This window comes from Pholcus phalangioides, unplaced genomic scaffold (genome assembly GCF_987345545.1).
Source record: "Pholcus phalangioides strain wild (caught in Gottingen) unplaced genomic scaffold, Ppha-v1.0 ptg000007l_1, whole genome shotgun sequence".
NCBI lineage: Eukaryota > Metazoa > Arthropoda > Arachnida > Araneae > Pholcidae > Pholcus > Pholcus phalangioides.
This window is the reverse complement of record NW_028301600.1, coordinates 46,982,147-47,000,814: the sequence shown is the minus strand read 5'-3', so window position 1 is coordinate 47,000,814 and position 18,668 is coordinate 46,982,147. Positions and strand designations below refer to the sequence as shown.

Genomic DNA, 18,668 nt, shown 5'->3' with positions numbered 1-18,668 from the left:
AAGAAATCTATTCCATTTCCAAGTGGCATAACCCCTGAAATGATTCCTTCTCAATGTGTTTTTCTTTTCTAGTGTGACACTGCAGGAAATCTGTAGTGACTATAGCAAAAAATCTCAGTCTCCACCCTCAAATGTCTAGTGACTATGTAGCAAGTGGCGACTGCTAATTTTCACCTTTACCTGAGCCCCTAGGTTTCAGTGCCTATAAGGTGTTGTATTTAAATGAAATTTCAATTAGTTTAAAAATCAAATTTTTTAGGGATTTTTTCTACTGGACTATGGTTATGTTGTCCCAGGGTGCCCCCCCCCAATAGCATAGCAATTCATCACTACTTAGAGGCTTCATGCCAATGTTGACATGCATGGTTACCCCTATTTTATTATTTTTGTGGAAGGTGCTTGAACCTGCACATCTTTTTTAAATTTGGGGGTCTGTGAATCAGTTTAACTCTTTAACGCCCAGATAGAAAACCTGGGAGGGTCGTGAAAATACCAAGTTTTTTGTGTTCGAAGTAGACTTGTCCAAATTTCGGCCACTTTCCCTCTCCCCACCCTTTCTCCTTGAGTTTCTTGCATTGACGTTCACCCTTTCATTTCAATGGATTTTCGGGAGATAATTTGTCTACTGAAAACACCCCTTTCTTCACAGTATTATCTCTTTGTAAAATGCATTGAGTACCCTTAGTCCATTTTCAAGGAACATTCTAGTACATCAGCTTTTAAAATCCCATTGATAGGGCGTTGCAGTTGTCTTTTCCGTTCCCGCCTCTGACAAGAGCTTTCATCTTCTTCCCCGTTGGTGACAAAAGCCCACCAAAACATACCCATACCCCCTAGCTGGCCCGACTTGAGGCGGTTATGGGCATTAACCTACTCGGCCGACTTCGGGCGATCTGGGCATTATAGAGTTAAAAAATGTTAGTTAAACAATTTAATTTTTTTAGGTTATTGCACATTGAGATGAAAATTAAATGGACAAATTTTGTTTTCTCTTTTTGCGGTCACTATTCTATGCCTTTACCTAAGATATTAGCTTCTCATATGATTTATCATATGATCTTCCTGCAGCAAACATTTTTCTTCTCATTGTTTTCAGTAATTTTCATGAAAAGACTCTGTTTTCAAACTTTCATTATACTATAGACCATACTTTAGCTTATTGCAGGTGTAGTTCCATAAGCCTATCACATTCTATTTCCTCATAAAATCAGAAATGATATTTGTGAGAATTTTCTATATTTACAAGGTTCTTAGATTTTATATGTATTATCACTTCTTTTTTCGCTGACCATTTCTAATATTTTAATTACTTACTCAGTTATGTTACTCTATTGTAACTCACAGCAGGGTTGTGCAAAAGAAAGAAAGAAAACCAAAAGCTTTCACTCATGAAGTCCTTAGGACATAAAATATCAAAGCTAAACACAAGTAGTGTACACATAAGCTTTTTTGGAAAGATTTTCATTTCTTTTCTTCTCAATGGGATGAGATTTTGTTTTCTACTCTGGTATAAATATATAAAAAAGAAAATTATCTTAGCTGGGAGGCAGGGGAATTAGAAAACTGAGTTTTATCTTTACATGCTTTGTATCAATGAACTATGACAATTTTGATAAAAATTTCTATTGAATCATGTTTATCATATTTTGATTGCTCAATCTTTTGTATGAAATGCTGTATGGCATTATTATTTTTTAATTTTGTTACAGTTTGAATAATTTATTTTTTTTATAAACTTTTTTCTTAGCTGGTTGCATCGAAATATTTGTTTGATAATGATGAAGAATTTACTTACAACTGTGATTGGGCTGAAGCTTCAAATATGGAAGTACAAGATTTAAATCGATTAGAAAAAGACTTTCTTGATGCGATTGTAAGTGAATTGATTGAAATGATCAAGCTTATCATTTAGATTATCATGTTTGTGTGTCATGTATATGAAAAAATAGTGACAGGAATGAATATGTAAAACTTTGTTTTAATCAAATCATACAGAAGTCACAAAATCCACAAGTAATGCCTTGAAAGTTGTGTTGCAAGTTATTGGTTAAAATCATCAAAATATTACACAAGCATATGTAATGAGTTTAAAACATTTATATGTGGGAGACATCATCAGCCAGTTATTTTGAATGGGTAAGAAAATCTATTTTTCAATAATAAATGAATTGTCAATAATCACGGATAATTTTTCTTTATTGTAACCAAAAATGAAATGAACACTATAAATGAAACAAAATAAATGGAAATAAAATAAAATATATACTACATTTTTATCCTATTTCTTTGCTTGAGTATAGGGAATTCCTTTTCTTAGAGAATTAGATTTTTAGTTTCATTTGTTCATATTGTTGCATAACTATCATTTCATAATCTTGAATTTGCTATATAGACCGGGATCTACAGTTTATAGCCAAGTCCACATGGCATGTGAAATGCAGTGAAACCTTCATGGCAGTCACCTATATTTGGTGGTCAACCTCCCTTCACTATCCGTTTATCTTGGAACACTCAATAGGCTCTATAGACATAATGCTGAAACTATAGGAAATCCAGGGCTCGGCACGGGCCAATGTTTTTTCAGTGAAAGTTACTTTTTTTAAAAAACTTGTCACTTTTATTATGTATTTTCTGTTTCAACCCACTTTTCCACTTTTAAGAACCAAAAACAGGGATCTTTGTTACTTGCACTTTGATACAGACGCTATTTTAATATGTTATACCCAGAATTTTGGGAAAGGATGTGTAAAAATGTAATGCATGTGTTGTCTTGGATGGTCATAATATATATATATAGAGCAATATGGAAGCCAGTCTTTTTTTCTTTTGGCATTTACATTCTGAATCAAAGCCAGTGGGAACAACTTCTAGTTGCTGTATTTCGACTGGAATATGCATGAACATTTGCGAAACATAGTAAATAATATATCTACTACGAGAAAGTCATGAAGCGAGAAAATGTATTGGGAGTATGTTGTGGCCCAATTTTGCAGCAGCTTTGTGGCAGTCTCTGTATAATCACATGGGTATTACGATTGATTCACATTGAAAAGCTTAATCCCCACACCGTGATATTCAGCCAAAGTTGGTTTTCTGTAGTTTTCCAACTTGCAAATGTAAGCTGGTTCCTGCTTCAAAAAAGTCTTATGCAGTGAACAACAGACTCACAACCAGGGGTCCTGATGCTGATTGCAAAATCATGAAAAAATATTTTATTTTGGGATCAAATGATAATTTAGTTCACCAAATAACACGTTTTGCAAATGCTTCCAAACTGGACATCAGTTTAGTTAACTTTTTTTTTCACATTGACAGATTAGCCAAATAAATTGCAACAACTATTAAGAAGCCTTGTGGAATAATACTCACCAATATGTATAAATATATGCATATTTTTACTAATATCCTCTCCTTGCTTGTGTTCCACTTCCAATTTGGAGTATAGATGGTAGCACCTCCAAAACACATAACGTCGCATGATGTACAAAAGTTTTGGAGGGTTCAAAATCAGCCCCGTCCTTGCCAAAATAATTTCTAATCAGATACTGTTACTCGGGAACGAGGGGAGACAGTACTACTTACTAGTTTACTACTTAATGATTTCGGGAGGGGGGAACAGGAATTTTTTGGGGCCCTAATATTTCATGTGGAAAGCCAGCATTCAAAATAGCATGACATTGGAGGATTTACACGAATGCTGGAAAATGTATTTACGAAAATATAAAAATATGTTCTTACAATAAGACAGATTTAGTGAATCAGAACTAATGAAAATTCAGAATTGAATAAAATCAAAAATTAATGAGAGAAATATATCATTCTAGAATCAATAACAATTTTGGAAATAATGAAAGATATGATAGAGAAAAAATTATTTGTTCAAAATATTTGGAATTAATCTGAAGGAAATTTCATTGTTACTCTGGTCACTATTTAAAATATTTCAGCCATTATTCTCACTAGTTTTAAAACAGTGTCTTGTGCTCAGCCCTGCAAACCTCAAAAATGAAATATAGAGACTGAGAATATTTCATTGAATAGAGTATAAATGAAAGCAGCAACCAAAAAGTTTTATGCACAAATTTAATTAACATAAGCCTATGAAATAATTTGAACATGTATAACGTCATAGCAAAATTTTAACAAATTAAAAAAAAAATTGAAAAAATTCTCTCATAAGTGCAAAAAGAGACTCGGAAAAAGTAGTTTTGCAAATTTGCATGAAGTTAGATTGGGAATGGGATAATGTTTCGAGACAGCTTATAAATACCTCAAGAACTTTAACCTTTTAACGGCCAATGTTCCCAATTGGGAACATACACTGAAGAGCCAAAGAAACTGGTACACATGCCTAATATCGTGTAGGGCCCCGCGAGCACGCAGAAGTGCCGCAACACGACGTGGCATGGACTCGACTAATGTCTGAAGTGGTGCTGGAGGTAATTGACACCATGAATCCTGCAGGGCTGTCCATAAATTCGTAGGAGTTAGAGGGGGGTGGAGATCTCTTCTGAACAGCACGTTGCAAGGCATCCCAGATATGTTCAATAATGTTCATGTCTGGGGATTTAGGTGGCCAGCGGAAGTGTCTAAAGTCAGAAGAGTGTTCCTGGAGCCACTTTGTAGCAATTCTGGACTTGTGGGGTGTCGCATTGTCCTGCTGAAATTGTCCAAGTCCGTCGGGATGCACAATGGACATGAATGGGTGCAGGTGATCAGACAGGATGCTTACGTACCTGTCAGAGTCGTATCTAGACGTATCAGGGGTCCCATATCACGCCAACTGCACACGCCCCATACCATCACAGAGCCTCCACCAGCTTGAACAGTCCCCTGTTGACATGTAGGGTCCATGGATTCATGAGGTTGTCTCCATACCTGTTCATGTCCATCAGCTCGAAGCAATTGGAACCGAGACTCGTCAGACCAGGCAACGTGTTTCCAGTCCTCAACAGTCCAATGTCGGTGTTGTTGGGCCCAGGCGAGGCGTAAAGCTTTGTGTCGTGCAGTCATCAAGGGTACACTAGTGAGCCTTCAGCTCCGAAAGCCCATATAGATGATGTTTCGTTGAATGGTTCGCACGCTGAATGGTTCGCCAGCATTGAAATCTGCAGCAATTTGCGGAAGGGTTGCACGTCTGTCACGTTTAATGATTCTCATCAATCCTGTTCTTGCATGATCTTTTTCCGGCCGCAGCAATGTCGTAGATTAAATTTTTTACCGGATTCCCGATATTCACGGTACACTCGTGAAATGGTCGTACGTGAAAATCCAAGTTTCATCGCTACCTCGGAGATGCTATGTCCCATCTCTCGTGTGCCGAACATAACACCCCATTCAAACTCACTTAAATCTCGATAACCTGCCATTGTAGCAGCAGTAACTGATCTAACAAGTATGCCAGACACTTGTTGTGTTATATAGGCGTTGCCGACCGCAGCGCTGTACTGTGATTGGTTCCATATCTCTTTTTTTGCATACGCATGCCTGCGCCAGTTTTTTTGGCTCTTCAGTTTACTTTTGATTAATTCAAAAAAAATATTTTTCTTTCACGAAAATAAATAGCTGAATTTTTCCCCTGAACATATAAGGTTCTGAACTTAATTTAGAAAAGACAAAAGTTATTCGGTTCAGCTTTTATCATATCAATTTATTATTCTAAAATCACCCATTTTCAAGGCAAAATATCCGTAAGTTTATGTTTTAATTACTAAAATAGTTTTTGTAAACATACATGCATCTCAATTTTTTTTTAATTCTCGAATATTGCCAAGAATGATAAGAAATGCTCATTGAGACAAAAAAAATTGTATTCAAATTCTAGGGAACTTTTCGTATTATTGTTCCCAGTTGGGAACATTGGCCACTACTGACTATTCTGAGTGCAATGCAGAGGAGTGGCATTCCAAAAAACAATTTATTGCTTTTTCCCTCTCTCTGGTGTATCTCAAAAGGAAGGGAAAGTATTGTATTTCGAATTCCGATGTTTGCATTCAGCACCCCCTTTTTTTGTGACTGCCTCCGCCTTCCCTCTATGTTTTGAGTGATTTTGTTGGTATGTTGGTCTTTAAGTTCTCAGTTGATATCTGGTCTTGTGACTTATTACACTTCTTTTTACCATCTTTTTGTTATACTAGTAGCTTATTTGACTGAGTTTGAGAGATTCTGATATCATATCTCTCTGATGAAGAATTCGAAATGTGCCAGCTACTGCCTGATGAAAATGAGCGGGTTACAGATGAGGAAGACATCGATGACAACATGCTTGGCCCAGTCGTTCCTGCAGATGTTTGTGGATATCTAAGTGTTTTAAGATCACCAAGTAGTTCATTTGTGGGTGAATTTGCAGATCCTATCAACATGCCTTCTACATCAAAATTGCCTTCCGAAGATCAGATAATTACCCAGTCAAAAAATAAAAAAACATCATGTGTCAAAAGACCGAATTGGAAATTGGAATTCATGAAACCGAAGTGGAAAAAAGTATTGCATTTGACCAAAATATAGGAAGCGAACCTACTGAAGCAATCAGTCATAAGTCTCCTGAGCAAAGTGCAAGCCGATTCGATTGATATTTTTTTCATATTTTTATCGCAAGAGTACCTCAGTTAGTTTGCTGAAATGACAAATATTTATGTCACACAACATGGATCAAATTTGAAAATTGAGTGGAAAGAAATCGCAAAGTTTTTTTGGATTGCTTTTGCTAAATGGGTATCACGGAATACCAAGTGAAAATGATTACTGGGGTACTTTCAGAAGACAGCAGTACCAATTTTCCCCACTGTTATTATGCCAAGAAATAAATTCAGAGACATAAAAAAGAACTTCCATTTGATAGATAACTCTTTCTTACAACCCGGTGATAAGTTGGCTATCTATGATGAATTAAATGAAAAAGTCACAACACACACACACATTCAGTTTGGGTTGTTCCATGATAAACTAAGCATCGATGAATAAATTGCACCTTATTACGGTCATCATTCAAGTAAGATGTTTATATGGGGAAAACCGATTCGCTTTGAATTTAAAATTTGGATGATTTGCTCAAACAATGGTTTCTCATATAAAATGGAAATATATGCTGGTAAGCAGTCACCGGAGCCTGTGCCTTTAGGTACCAGAGTTGTAAATAATATTTTATCTTTATATTTTTAAATAATCTTTTAACTTACCATGGGATCCATTCATAAACCTAAACCCGTATGTATGTATTCTTTTGGGAATTTTAGACCAGCATTTCAGCTCATCATAAGTTCTTTATTATAATCCAGATATACATGCCTTTTGAGTTTATTCGAGAGAAATTTATTTCCATCATTTTTAAAATTCTATATGTAATCTTTAATTTTTTAAATAAATTTTTATTAAATGATGACAAATTTTGTATCATCCTGTACAGATGGCTTCACTGCGAAAAATATGTTTACTCACATCCGGCCAATGTTCCAAATTGGGAACATTCAAGAAAACGCATAGGGAAATTTTTTTTCTTCAATTTCTCGATTGATATCTCTTAACTAAAAAATCAGAAGGAGAAATTAACAAAAAAATAAATAAATAAAATAATAATAATGAAAATCAGTTGGAATCTGAATTCGGCCGGTAAAAGGTTAATCATTTATTTAGTTTTTAAAATTATACAAGGGAGATGTTGATTTTTCTCTTGATGAGGTCTTAAAATTGTGGAGTCATGGAACAAATGAATGGATCTCTTGATGATATTCAGGTAATTCTTGCCAATTCCCAGGCCCATGGATCTCAGTCTGTTATTTACGAAGTTTTATCAAGTGGTTGTGAATTTATTGCAATGGAAAGAAATGTATGACCAAGAAAAGTACATAAACAGATGATTGTGCCATTCTGTATTTGTGTTTGTCACAATAATCATCACTGCACAAGTTCCTTGAAAAAAAAACCAGATAAACTCCAATATCTCAAAGGCACAGTCCAGCAATGTATCCTGGAGAGCAGTAATATTGTGTGACACAAAATACATTTTTTGCCAAGGCGTTATGAAAACCACCAAAAACCTCATTATCAACAAAACAAATTGAAACCAAAATCTTCATTATGAGATATTTTGCTTGTCTTGAAAAGATGACTGGGTAAGAATTTATCTGAGAGAAAAATTTTGAATTGGATAGCTCAGAGGGTTGCAACTATTACTGGTAAGCGAATCTGGCAGTACCTTTAGTAGACAGAATTAAAGAAACATTCTATGGTATGTCTAAGCTATTCAACTAGATATCACTTTTCTAGGAGGAAGACAGAATTCCAAAGACTAAACAAGATAAGATGCCTTTAGAAACCATCATTTTACTTTTATAGAATGTATGGGGAGCAGAGGGACTGATTACGTATTGCATTAACATAATAATCCTAATATTCTTATTTGGGCATGGTTCAGCAGGAATTTTTTTTTCTTGGTGAGTTGTGGTTCTTGGTCAATTTTTACTGAAAAAGTGTCCATGGCAGAAATTCATTTTTGTTTTGTTAGAGAGAGAAAAAACAAAGTTAAGTTTAAGCCACTTGATATTTTTATTGGCTTTTTGATGTTTTAAACAAATCTTAGCTCGACGATTGTTGAGCATCTGTAACTCTGTGTTCACCCTACTGTTAGAATGCTCTCCAAATTTAAAAAAAGTTTATTCGCCTTTAAAGACAAAGCAGCGTTATAGGGGAGAAATATGAAAAATCAACCTATTAAAAAAATTTCTATTGGGATTGAAAAGCACAACAGAGAGAGACAGAGACTTCCAACTTCTTTGAAGAAAGGGATTGCTTTTTCAATTTTCTCTCTCTCTCAATTCCACACAAATAAAACTTGCCAGTGTTTTTTCAAAATCAACAATTTTTTTCCCTACCCATAAAGAATATTTAATAATGTTCCAAAACAATTAAACTGCCATTACAAGATGACAATACTTTATTTTCCATAAATATGTGGAAAAATTTGCAAATTTTTAAAAATCGAAAAGGTAATATTTTGTGTTGTAGAAATGCGTAATTGTGTAGCAAATAAACATTAATAATTGATAAAAACCCGAGTATTCAAATTTCATGACTGAACTCGTTCAAATGACTAAAATTTAGTTTTTCTGCATGAATGCATCAATAGAAAGACAATCAGCAAGGCCATGTCTTACTCCATTCAATGAGTCACTCTTATTCCCCAAAGCAGAATGTGCCAAAATCTGTGATGTACGTCGCAGAACAATTAGCGCTACTGCAGAACAATTTGGAAGAAATTTAAGAAAAAGTGCAAAATACACTTACATGTATAGGGAGTTTTTATCGCAGAACATTTCCAGTCAGCTGAGGGCCAGTCGCAGAATAGTGCTAAACATTCTGCTTTGTGGCTCTTATTTATCTGTCATTTTAATATAATTATGAAATTTCTTTAGGGAGAGAAATTAAGAATGGTTACACTTTTCCTCCATTTTTCCCATGTTGAGGCAAGTAGAACCAATGAATATATGCTAACCTTGTACCTACTTGCATTGGCTTTATCAGCTGTGATGTGAAACTGAATAAAGGAATAAAGGTCGTGAGTCAGCACCTACTGCATGTCAGTACAGCAGAAATAGTAAAAAGAATGACTGCACACAACACACTAATACTGCTGAAAGTCTTACACAGAGGGGCTAGCACATCAACTTTTTGGCAAGACACATACAGTTGAATTCTGTTTTAACAAATACAGATATAGTGAAAGAAGTCTCGTTTTAATGAACACTTTTTAATCCCCCAGATAAGTTCACAAAGGAAGAATGCAAAAACCTGGAATTCCTTTATAACAAAATTTTGTTATAACGAAGTGATTCATCTGGTCCTGGTGCAGGACCAGATGACATGTATCCCAGGGTCCTCAGGGAATGTGCTAATGAATTGTTGGGGCCAGTCACACAGATATACAGGAGTAGTGTTGCTGAGGGTATCGTCCCAAGGGATTGGAAACTCGCTAATGTTGTTCCGATATTTAAGAAGGGTAGTAGAGAAGCTGTGTCCAATTACCGTCCAGTGAGTTTGACGAGTTCTCTCTCGAAAATTTTGGAAATTATCATCAAAAGGCAGTTTGTGAAGTGGATAGACGAGAATAATGTATTGTCGGATAATCAGCATGGGTTCAGAAGGGGAAGTCATGTGTAACTAACCTCCTTTACTTCTATGATCACGTGACAAAGGATTTGGGTAAGGGCAAAAATGTAGATGTTGTTTACCTTGATTCCCAGAAGGCATTTGATCGTGTTCAACATGGTAAACTCTTGAAGTGTTTACGCGAGATTGGAATTGGGGGCAACTTGCTGAATTGGATAGAATCGTAATTAAGGGATAGGTCGCAACGAGTTATGGTGAACGGGGAATTCTCTGGTTGGACAGACGTCACAAGTGGAGTTCCTCAAGGAAGTGTCCTTGGCACCATACTTTTTTCACTTTTTATCGATAAACTCGATCAGGGTATCGATGGGATTACTAGCAAATTCGCAGATGATGTGAAGCTAATGGAGGGGGGGGGGGTAATCGGGAATCAAAACGATAGGGAGTTGCTTGCAGCATGGGCAAATTAATGGAGCATGACGTTTAGCGTTGATAAGTCCATGGTCACTCATTTTGGTTCGAACAACCCACGGTTCTCGTACGAGTTGAATGGTGTCACTATCCCGGATGCAACTAGGGTTACTGATTTGGGAATTCTCATTGACGAGCGGCTTAGGTTTTCTGAACACTGTTCAGCGGTGGTCAAAAAAGCGAATAGAATGTTTGGTCTCATTTTCAAAAAGGTCTCTTCGCATTCTCCTAAAGTCATTCTTCCGCTTTTTCGAGGCTTAGTTCGACCTGGACTGGAGTATGCTGTAAGGTTTTGGAGACCATACGTACAGAGGGACATAGACTTGGTTGAAGGGGTGCAGAAAAGAGCTACGCGTGTCCTTATTGGCACATGGGGGCTTGAGTTATGAAGAGAGACTTCATTTTTTGAATATGTTTACATTGGATGAATGCAGGTGTCGTGGAGATATGATTGAAGTGTTCAAAATTTTCAATGGGATGGACCATGAACTTTTAGTACACCGCCAATCAACTGCTTTTACAAAGGGACACCAGTATCGATTGGAGATGGACAATGCAAGGCTATGGTGTCGCAGGGAATTTTTCTCTAATAGGGTTGTTAATAAATGGAATAGCTTACCCCCGGAGGTAGTAAATTGTAACACAATTGACACATTTAAAAAGAAATACAATAAACATGTTGGGGTAAATCGAGAAGCTATCCATACTTAGAATAAGACAACCATAAGTATTCTTTATGGGCATTGTATAATATTTTATCATGTGTATATATATTGTTTACAATTTTTGTTAATTGCATTTTTAATTGGGTTGCTATATTTTTGAAATATATGACATCCATATTTTTATGGGTATCTTTTTCTCAGCCACCTCGTTGGGAATTTTGCCTGTTGTGGCTTTGTATTTGTATTAGTATCAGTATTTATATTAATGCCAATTCTGAGATACCATCTATTTGTGCATTATGTACTGATTATGTAAAGGGAATTATAATCAGTGTTTTTTATACTTTTTTCAAATTTTAGAAATGGGAACTATTTACTACACAGTCTGATTTTTTCACTTTCTTGCTTAAAATAGAGCAAAGGTAAGTTTGAAGATTATTATTTTCAAATTTTCTAGTCTATGTCACATGCAGATACAGTGGAACTTTGGTTTATGAGCATAATTGGTTCTGAAAATGAGCTCCTAATGCAACTAAGTGCACTCATATATAGCATCAAACTTCACCCATAGGAAATAATGAAAACTCAAATGATTCAATCAACTAGAGCAGCAACTAGATAATTTGTCTGCGAAGGCAAGCGAATATTTTTGTATTGTGTAATGTACAAGGAGCAGTTAAACAGTGAATTTGGCCCCTTTCTCTTTGGTCCAGCACCCAGGGCACCAAACCCAGCAGCTTCCCCTAGTTGCTGCTCTACATTAAACGACCGTCTTCCTCACTCCAGCCACAATCTTTTTCAAAGCGAAAGTATTGGCTGATTTATTGTACTTTTACATATTGAAGGCTGAAGTATTCCCTTAATGATAAAGAAGTGCAGTTCACTCAGGAATCCAACAAGAGAGTGAGGCAGTCTTTCAGGGGCTTGTGGTATGAATGCTTCTCTGTAGTCAGTGACGTCTTCACAAATGGGCCCAAATCAAATAAGAGCCCTTAAAATATTGAAAGATGAAAGTCATTTTGAAAGTCATTGATACACATATGCATACAATATGATTTTCAATTTGGTCTTCTATTAAAATAATAAGAAAAGAGTCCTAAGAATGCTTGAACATGGCCCCATAACTTGTTAATGCAGCTTTGCCCGCAATGAAAGAAAATGCCAGCTTTTTAGTTATGATCATGTGTTACTTGATAGACAAGGCAAATATGCAAATTCTCATATAGACTAGTGCTCATTTAGCAGGCTTTGATACACTACTCAGACTGAAAGAAATACCTTGTTTATCGAGTCAAAATATGCTACAAAAAGTTTTGCTCCTCTTATGAATCACTCATAAATCAAAGTAAAGTGATCTGTCTTTGGTGTATGAGTGAAACTGATACACCAAAGTTCCACTGTATTAAAGCAAACTTCCTAACATTTGAAAATTATGCATGATAATTCAAAATTCATTGGCAAAACTAAGGAATGATAGAACACATCTTAACAAGCAATTTTCATTGTTAAATGTATTCTGAGGAATTGCTTTAACTAATTGGTCCACATCAAAATGTGTTAATGTGTTGTGTAGGAATTCTGTACCTAATGTGAAGTTTATTTGTGTGGAATGCCTGTTATATATGTGTGTGTGTTTGAAATGTGCTACCATCTGTCTTCCGAATCCAGAAGAAATCAGTAAACCACTTTTCCGAATTCTGAAGAAATCAAGAAATCAGCAGGGCTCTCACTCCTCCTACTTTTCCTACTTTTTGGTGAAATGTCCTTCTTTTGTCCTACTTGTTTTTATCCTACTTTTCATAACCAAATCCTATAAACAAAATTTGTATAATTGATTTTAATTGAGGAGGGAATAATTGATATATTTCCAAAAATGATACAAATGTAGTAGATTGCAATTAATGATTCTTACAAATTGCATCATTTTTAAGGTTATTTGGGGGGGGGGGGGTTGTATGCGGACCATTTGGTTTATGGATTGGTTATAGGAGTGCAGAGAAGAGCTTTTCATGTCCTTGTTGGAGCACAAGGCTTGAGTTATAAAGAGCGACACTTTATTTTTTGAATATGTTTACATTGGAAGAACACAGGTGTTAAGGGGATATGATCGAAGTGTTCAAAATTTTAAATGGGATGAATAGGATACACCATTAGTTATTTATATATTGTCAGTCAACTGCTTCAACAAAGGGACAATTCTAGGTTGTGGTGTCTCACAAGAAGTTTTTCTCTAATAGGGTTGACAGTAAATGGAATTGCTTACTTTCAGGGGTTGTGAATTCTAACACAATTGCAATTGAGCGGTCGATTTTTGTTGTAGTAGATCTTCTAATCAGCAAGATATGGTCAAGTTTGATAATTATTCTAAAGATTTAGTTAGTATTTTGGAACAGGCTTTGAGTGCTGATGGGATTGCTGCGGATGATCAGCAATCTTTACATCACAGGAATGCTAGTGATTCTGGTTTCCAATATTTGGTATCGACTGTCAGATCTATGGATCAGAAGTTGAGTGAAGGTTTCAAAACCTTAACTAACAGGATAGATGAGTTGGAATCTAAGTGTTCAGTCAACCCCATTACTATTCCTGATGCGAGTACTTTTCCTGTTTCTGAGGCCCGTGAGAAAATTAACCCGGATGTTACAAACAGTGTGATTCCTGAGTCATTTAATATTAGTAACATTATTATGAACACCCAGGTATATAAGAGTTATTCTTCAGTGGTTAAAATGAATCATTCTCAACAACCTGAAAATGTAATTCCATCAATTAGCAATCAAAATATTCATAGGAAACCTGTTCCTGGAGTCATAGACGCAGACATGAAGAAAACAGAGGGGCTGAAAGTTGCTGATCATCAGGAGAGGGAAGGTGCATTCCATTGTTTTTTCAGAAATTGTTGGGAGGGTTCAGCCCCCTTACAAAATTTATTTGAGGGGCTCAAAATGTCTCATTCCCTAGGTTCCGGCACTTATGCCTGGAGTTAGAATTAGGTACTCTTACCAAGACACCATGTATTGAAACACTTGTTGGTTAGCAGATTTCATGCTGATACCTTGTCTTCAGATGTATCTCAATTAATTGGTGATTTGGGGTTTCAATATGATTGTTTAAAAATCAATACTAGAAATTTTCTAGTGTATATGCATCTTTTGTATTGAGTTGCGATCTCTATAATTTTGATAAGTTGGATGAATCCTATTATCTGGCCTAACTCCTAACCCTAATCCCTCATCTGGTGTGAACATTTTTGAGCTCAAATGTGTGCCAAAATATTTGTTTGATGAACGTAGTGGTGTTCCATTCTCTAGTGGTGATACTGATCAGGCAGTGCAATTGGATGAATGACTATCTGTTAAACTGAATTTTCATGACTCTACTAGAGATTGACAATTTGTTTATTACCAAAATGTCAGGTCTTCGAACTAAAACCCATGATTTTTTTTACTTCTGTTTTTTCCTGTAAGTATGCTGTAATATCAAGGAAACAGTTATTTTCCGGATATTATGCTGAGGTGAGCTCGGAAAATAACTGTTTCCTTGATATCTCTGGCTGAGAAAAAAGCCATCTATATCTCTCTAAACCGTCCCACCCGGGGGCCATTTCCTGAAGTTAAGAGAGGCTACTAATGCCTCTACTTCGGCGCCTCACGACACAGTGCGTGAAATTTGGAAGGCAGATTCATGTGTCTCCAGTGGTGTAGATGGTAGCATGCTTGCCCGGTATGCAAGAGGGCCTGGGTTCGAGTCCCGGCGGAGACGTGATGACTTTTCTTTCCGAGCTCACCTCAGCATAATATCCGGAAAATAACTGTTTCCTTGATATCTCTGGCTGAGAAAAAAAGCCATCTATATCTCTCTAAACCGTCCCACCCGGGGGCCATTTCCTGAAGTTAAGAGAGGCTACTAATGCCTCTACTTCAGCGCCTCACGACACAGTGCATGAAATTTGGAAGGCAGATTCATGTGTCTCCAGTGGTGTAGATGGTAGCATGCTTGCCCGGTATGCAAGAGGGCCTAGGTTCGAGTCCCGGCGGAGACGTGATGACTTTTCTTTCCGAGCTCACCTCAGCATAATATCCGGAAAATAACTGTTTCCTTGATATCTCTGGCTGAGAAAAAAGCCATCTATATGCTGTAATATGTTTAATGGAAGCATGGCCTGTGTATGTATATATACGTAGTGATGAATTATTCGACAACAGATATATAGTTTTTAGACGTGATCATAGTGACTCCCATAGGTTAAGAGGTGGTGGTAGTGTGCTTCTTTCTGTCAGGAATAGTTTTTTTATCAGTTAGGTGTTTGGCTGCTGAAACTTCCAATGAAGAAATGTGGGTAACCATTAAGCTTTCTCAATTTTTTAGCATTCATATATGGTTTATTTATTTTCCAACATCGTCTAGTCATTCATTGTATAATGAATTTTATAATACAGTTTATATTTTATCCAATTCTAAATCTAATATTTTAATTTTTGGTGATTTTAATGTCTTCGTTCGCTTGGCAATCGAATACTTATATCAATTCTTTTTCAACTGTTACATCTGAATTAATTGATTTCATTTTGGGCCATTGGTTTATCCAATTTATTAATGTTGCAAATTCTTATGGTAAAATTTTAGATCTTATACTGGTTGATGAAAATTGTTTTCAGTTTGATCTTCATAAAGCAATGAACCTTCTAGTAACTGAAGATCTGTATCATCAAACATTAGAGACTTCAATTTATTTAAATTTATCTAAATGTATTACAGTCAACTCTAATTATATTTTCAATTCTGATTTGAGATATAATTTTAAGAAAGCTGATTGTTTTGCTTTAACTGATTTGTTGTGTTCTGTCAATTGGAATTTTTTGTTAAAATTTTCCAATGTTGATGAAGCCTTGCATGTATTTTATGATATGATTTATGACATATTTAATGAGCATATTTCTAAGTTCAGGACTAAAAAGAGCAAATTCCCACCATGGTTTTCCTCTGACATTGTTGGATTAATCAAAAGGAATAATAGATCACTTAATTCATATCAGGATCTATTGTTGATCTACACAGTGTCAGGGCTGAAATTAAGTGTAAAATACATCTTCAGCATAATAATTATATTTCTTCACTTGAAAATAATATTCACAACCCTCATAAATTTTAGTCTTTCTGCCGAAATTTAAGATCCCATAATTGTTTTCCCAGTGTCATGTCTTACTGTGGCAGATCATCATCTAATTTTCCTGCTATTGCTGAATTTTTTGAAGATTTTTTTAGTTCAGTTTTTGGTAGCTTCAACAACTTGTCTGTGACTGAACTACCAAGTTATGATTTTGCAAATAGTTGTTTTTTGAATCCATTTCTGAAAATGATGTTTTGTATGCTATAAAAAAACTCAAAAGTCGTGGAGGCCAAGGCGATGATTATATTCCCCCATACATAATTAAGGGACCCTGACTCGCTTAGTGTTGCCTTTTTTTAAAAGTGGTGATAAATCTAATATTTTAAATTATCGGCCTATAATTAAAATTAATTCTATTTGTAAGGTATTTGAACTTAACATACATGAAAGAATTTATGGCCACGTTCATTCCTGATTTTCTAGTTGTCAGCATGGTTTTATTGCCAAGAGATCTTCACTAACTAATTTAGTATAATTTTCTCAAGTTATAGCACATACTATAGGTAATATGTAGAAAATTGATGTTTATACTGACTTCTCCAAGGCTTTCAATTCAATTAATCATATTTTTTTTCAGAAGATCAGGGGGTGGGGCTTCTCTGGACATCTGCTCAAGTGGATTAAGTCATACCTTACTGGGAAATCTCAGAGAGTAATATTTAATGGTAGTCAATCCTCTTGTGTTGTCCATGCTATTCTGGTATTCCCCCAGGGGTCGATTTTTAGTCCCTTACTTTTTATTTTATTTATAAACGGTTAACCTGATTGTATTGATACTAAATGCTTAATGATCCCACAGTGTTGCGATCAAATCTTTTCGCTAATGTTTCATTCTGTGCTCTATTACCTACGGCTCAAGTGTGCATCTTGGATACGTTGAGTAATCGTCACATCCATGCACGTTTCAACTCGGACTTTCAATGTTCCTTTATTAATAAGGCATGTGTTCAAGCATTGAGCGTTTCCCAAAAATGCTCACTTTATTGTGAAAGGAGTGGCAGCTGTTGATGCTGGTACCACTAGAGAGTTAGTGAACTTGAAATTATATTCTAAACCTATGATGATAATCATTATATTGACCTTGATTCTTGTATCTTGAGGAAGTTAACAGCTCCATTGCCTACTGAGTTTGTTTGTTTGGATGAACTGAATTCTTATGCTGATTCACTTAAATTAGCTCATGTTAACTTTGATAAGTGTAAAAATATTGAATATATTTCTCAGGATGTCTCCTGAAAATGCATCCGTTGAAAGTTGTGATGGTATCTTATGGGTGGGAGGACATTCGCAACATTCCTTTTTGAATCTTTCTCTTTCAGTTTGTGGAGTTGGCTTTGCAGGGCCTGTCAACATAAAACAACATAGAGGTTGCAGATCTCATTCAATAAAGGGATATATAGCTGTATTTCTATGTTTTGCCATGAAGGCTTTTCATATCGAAGTTGTCAGTGATTTTAAAGCCAGTGCATTTCTTACAGCCCTTGAATTACTTTGTTCATGTAGAGGTGCTTCTAAACATATTTATAGTGATAATGGCACTAATTTCATCTGCTCTCGATGCAAGTTATCAGAAATTTACAAGTTTACAGTTCAGCTTAATAATGATGAATCAGAATTCTATTGAATGGCATCTGATACCTCCTTTTTCTTCTCACATGGGAGAACTTTGGGAGTCTGGGATTTGTTCAATTAAATTTCATCTTCGAAGATTCATAGGGGATACTTCCTTAACACACTTTCGAAGAACTGGCTACACTGCTTACTCAAATAGATGCAGTTCTTAATTCGAGGCCTTCGACAACTGACAGTGATATAAATTTGTTGAATGCCTTGACACCAGCTCACTTCTTGATTGGAGAAGTTGTCACCTCTTCCCCAGAACTGACTGCAAACTGTGAAAAAATAACATTTCACACCCGATGGGAACTGTTGCAAAATATGAAGCATCGCTTTTCAAAAGGATGGCATCTAGAATATTTAAATACGCTTTAACAACGTTACAAGTGGAAATGCCCAAAACTCTGTCGAAGTGGATGACTTGGTACTCCTGAAAGAAGATAACACTCCGCCATCTACCTGGCCTCCTGGTAGTAGCTAAGATATGTGCTCTACCATGTATCAGGACTAATATGACACCTTGCATATATTCTTGATAGGGTGGGAGTATGTATGTGTATGTAGATTTTGTATTCTTTTGTTTCTCTGTGTTGCCTCTGGATGGCGCTGCCATTGCATGATTATTGCTATGTTATTTTTTC

At 35.8% G+C, this 18,668-nt stretch overlaps 1 protein-coding gene and 1 non-coding gene across 2 annotated transcripts in view; both read left to right on the top strand.

The window, feature by feature from the left end:
• LOC149085383 (protein CNPPD1) overlaps window positions 1-18,668 on the top strand; it is a 42,698-nt gene that overhangs the window by 11,517 nt on the left and 12,513 nt on the right. Inside the window, exons 5-6 of the mRNA XM_089233373.1 lie at window positions 1,748-1,873; window positions 11,601-11,662. Coding sequence (XP_089089499.1) covers window positions 1,748-1,873; window positions 11,601-11,662 — 188 coding nt within the window. The remainder of the gene's footprint in view (window positions 1-1,747; window positions 1,874-11,600; window positions 11,663-18,668) is intronic.
• Window positions 14,929-15,002, top strand: TRNAT-GGU (transfer RNA threonine (anticodon GGU)). Its single transcript has one exon. It is a non-coding gene; the product is annotated as a tRNA-Thr (tRNA).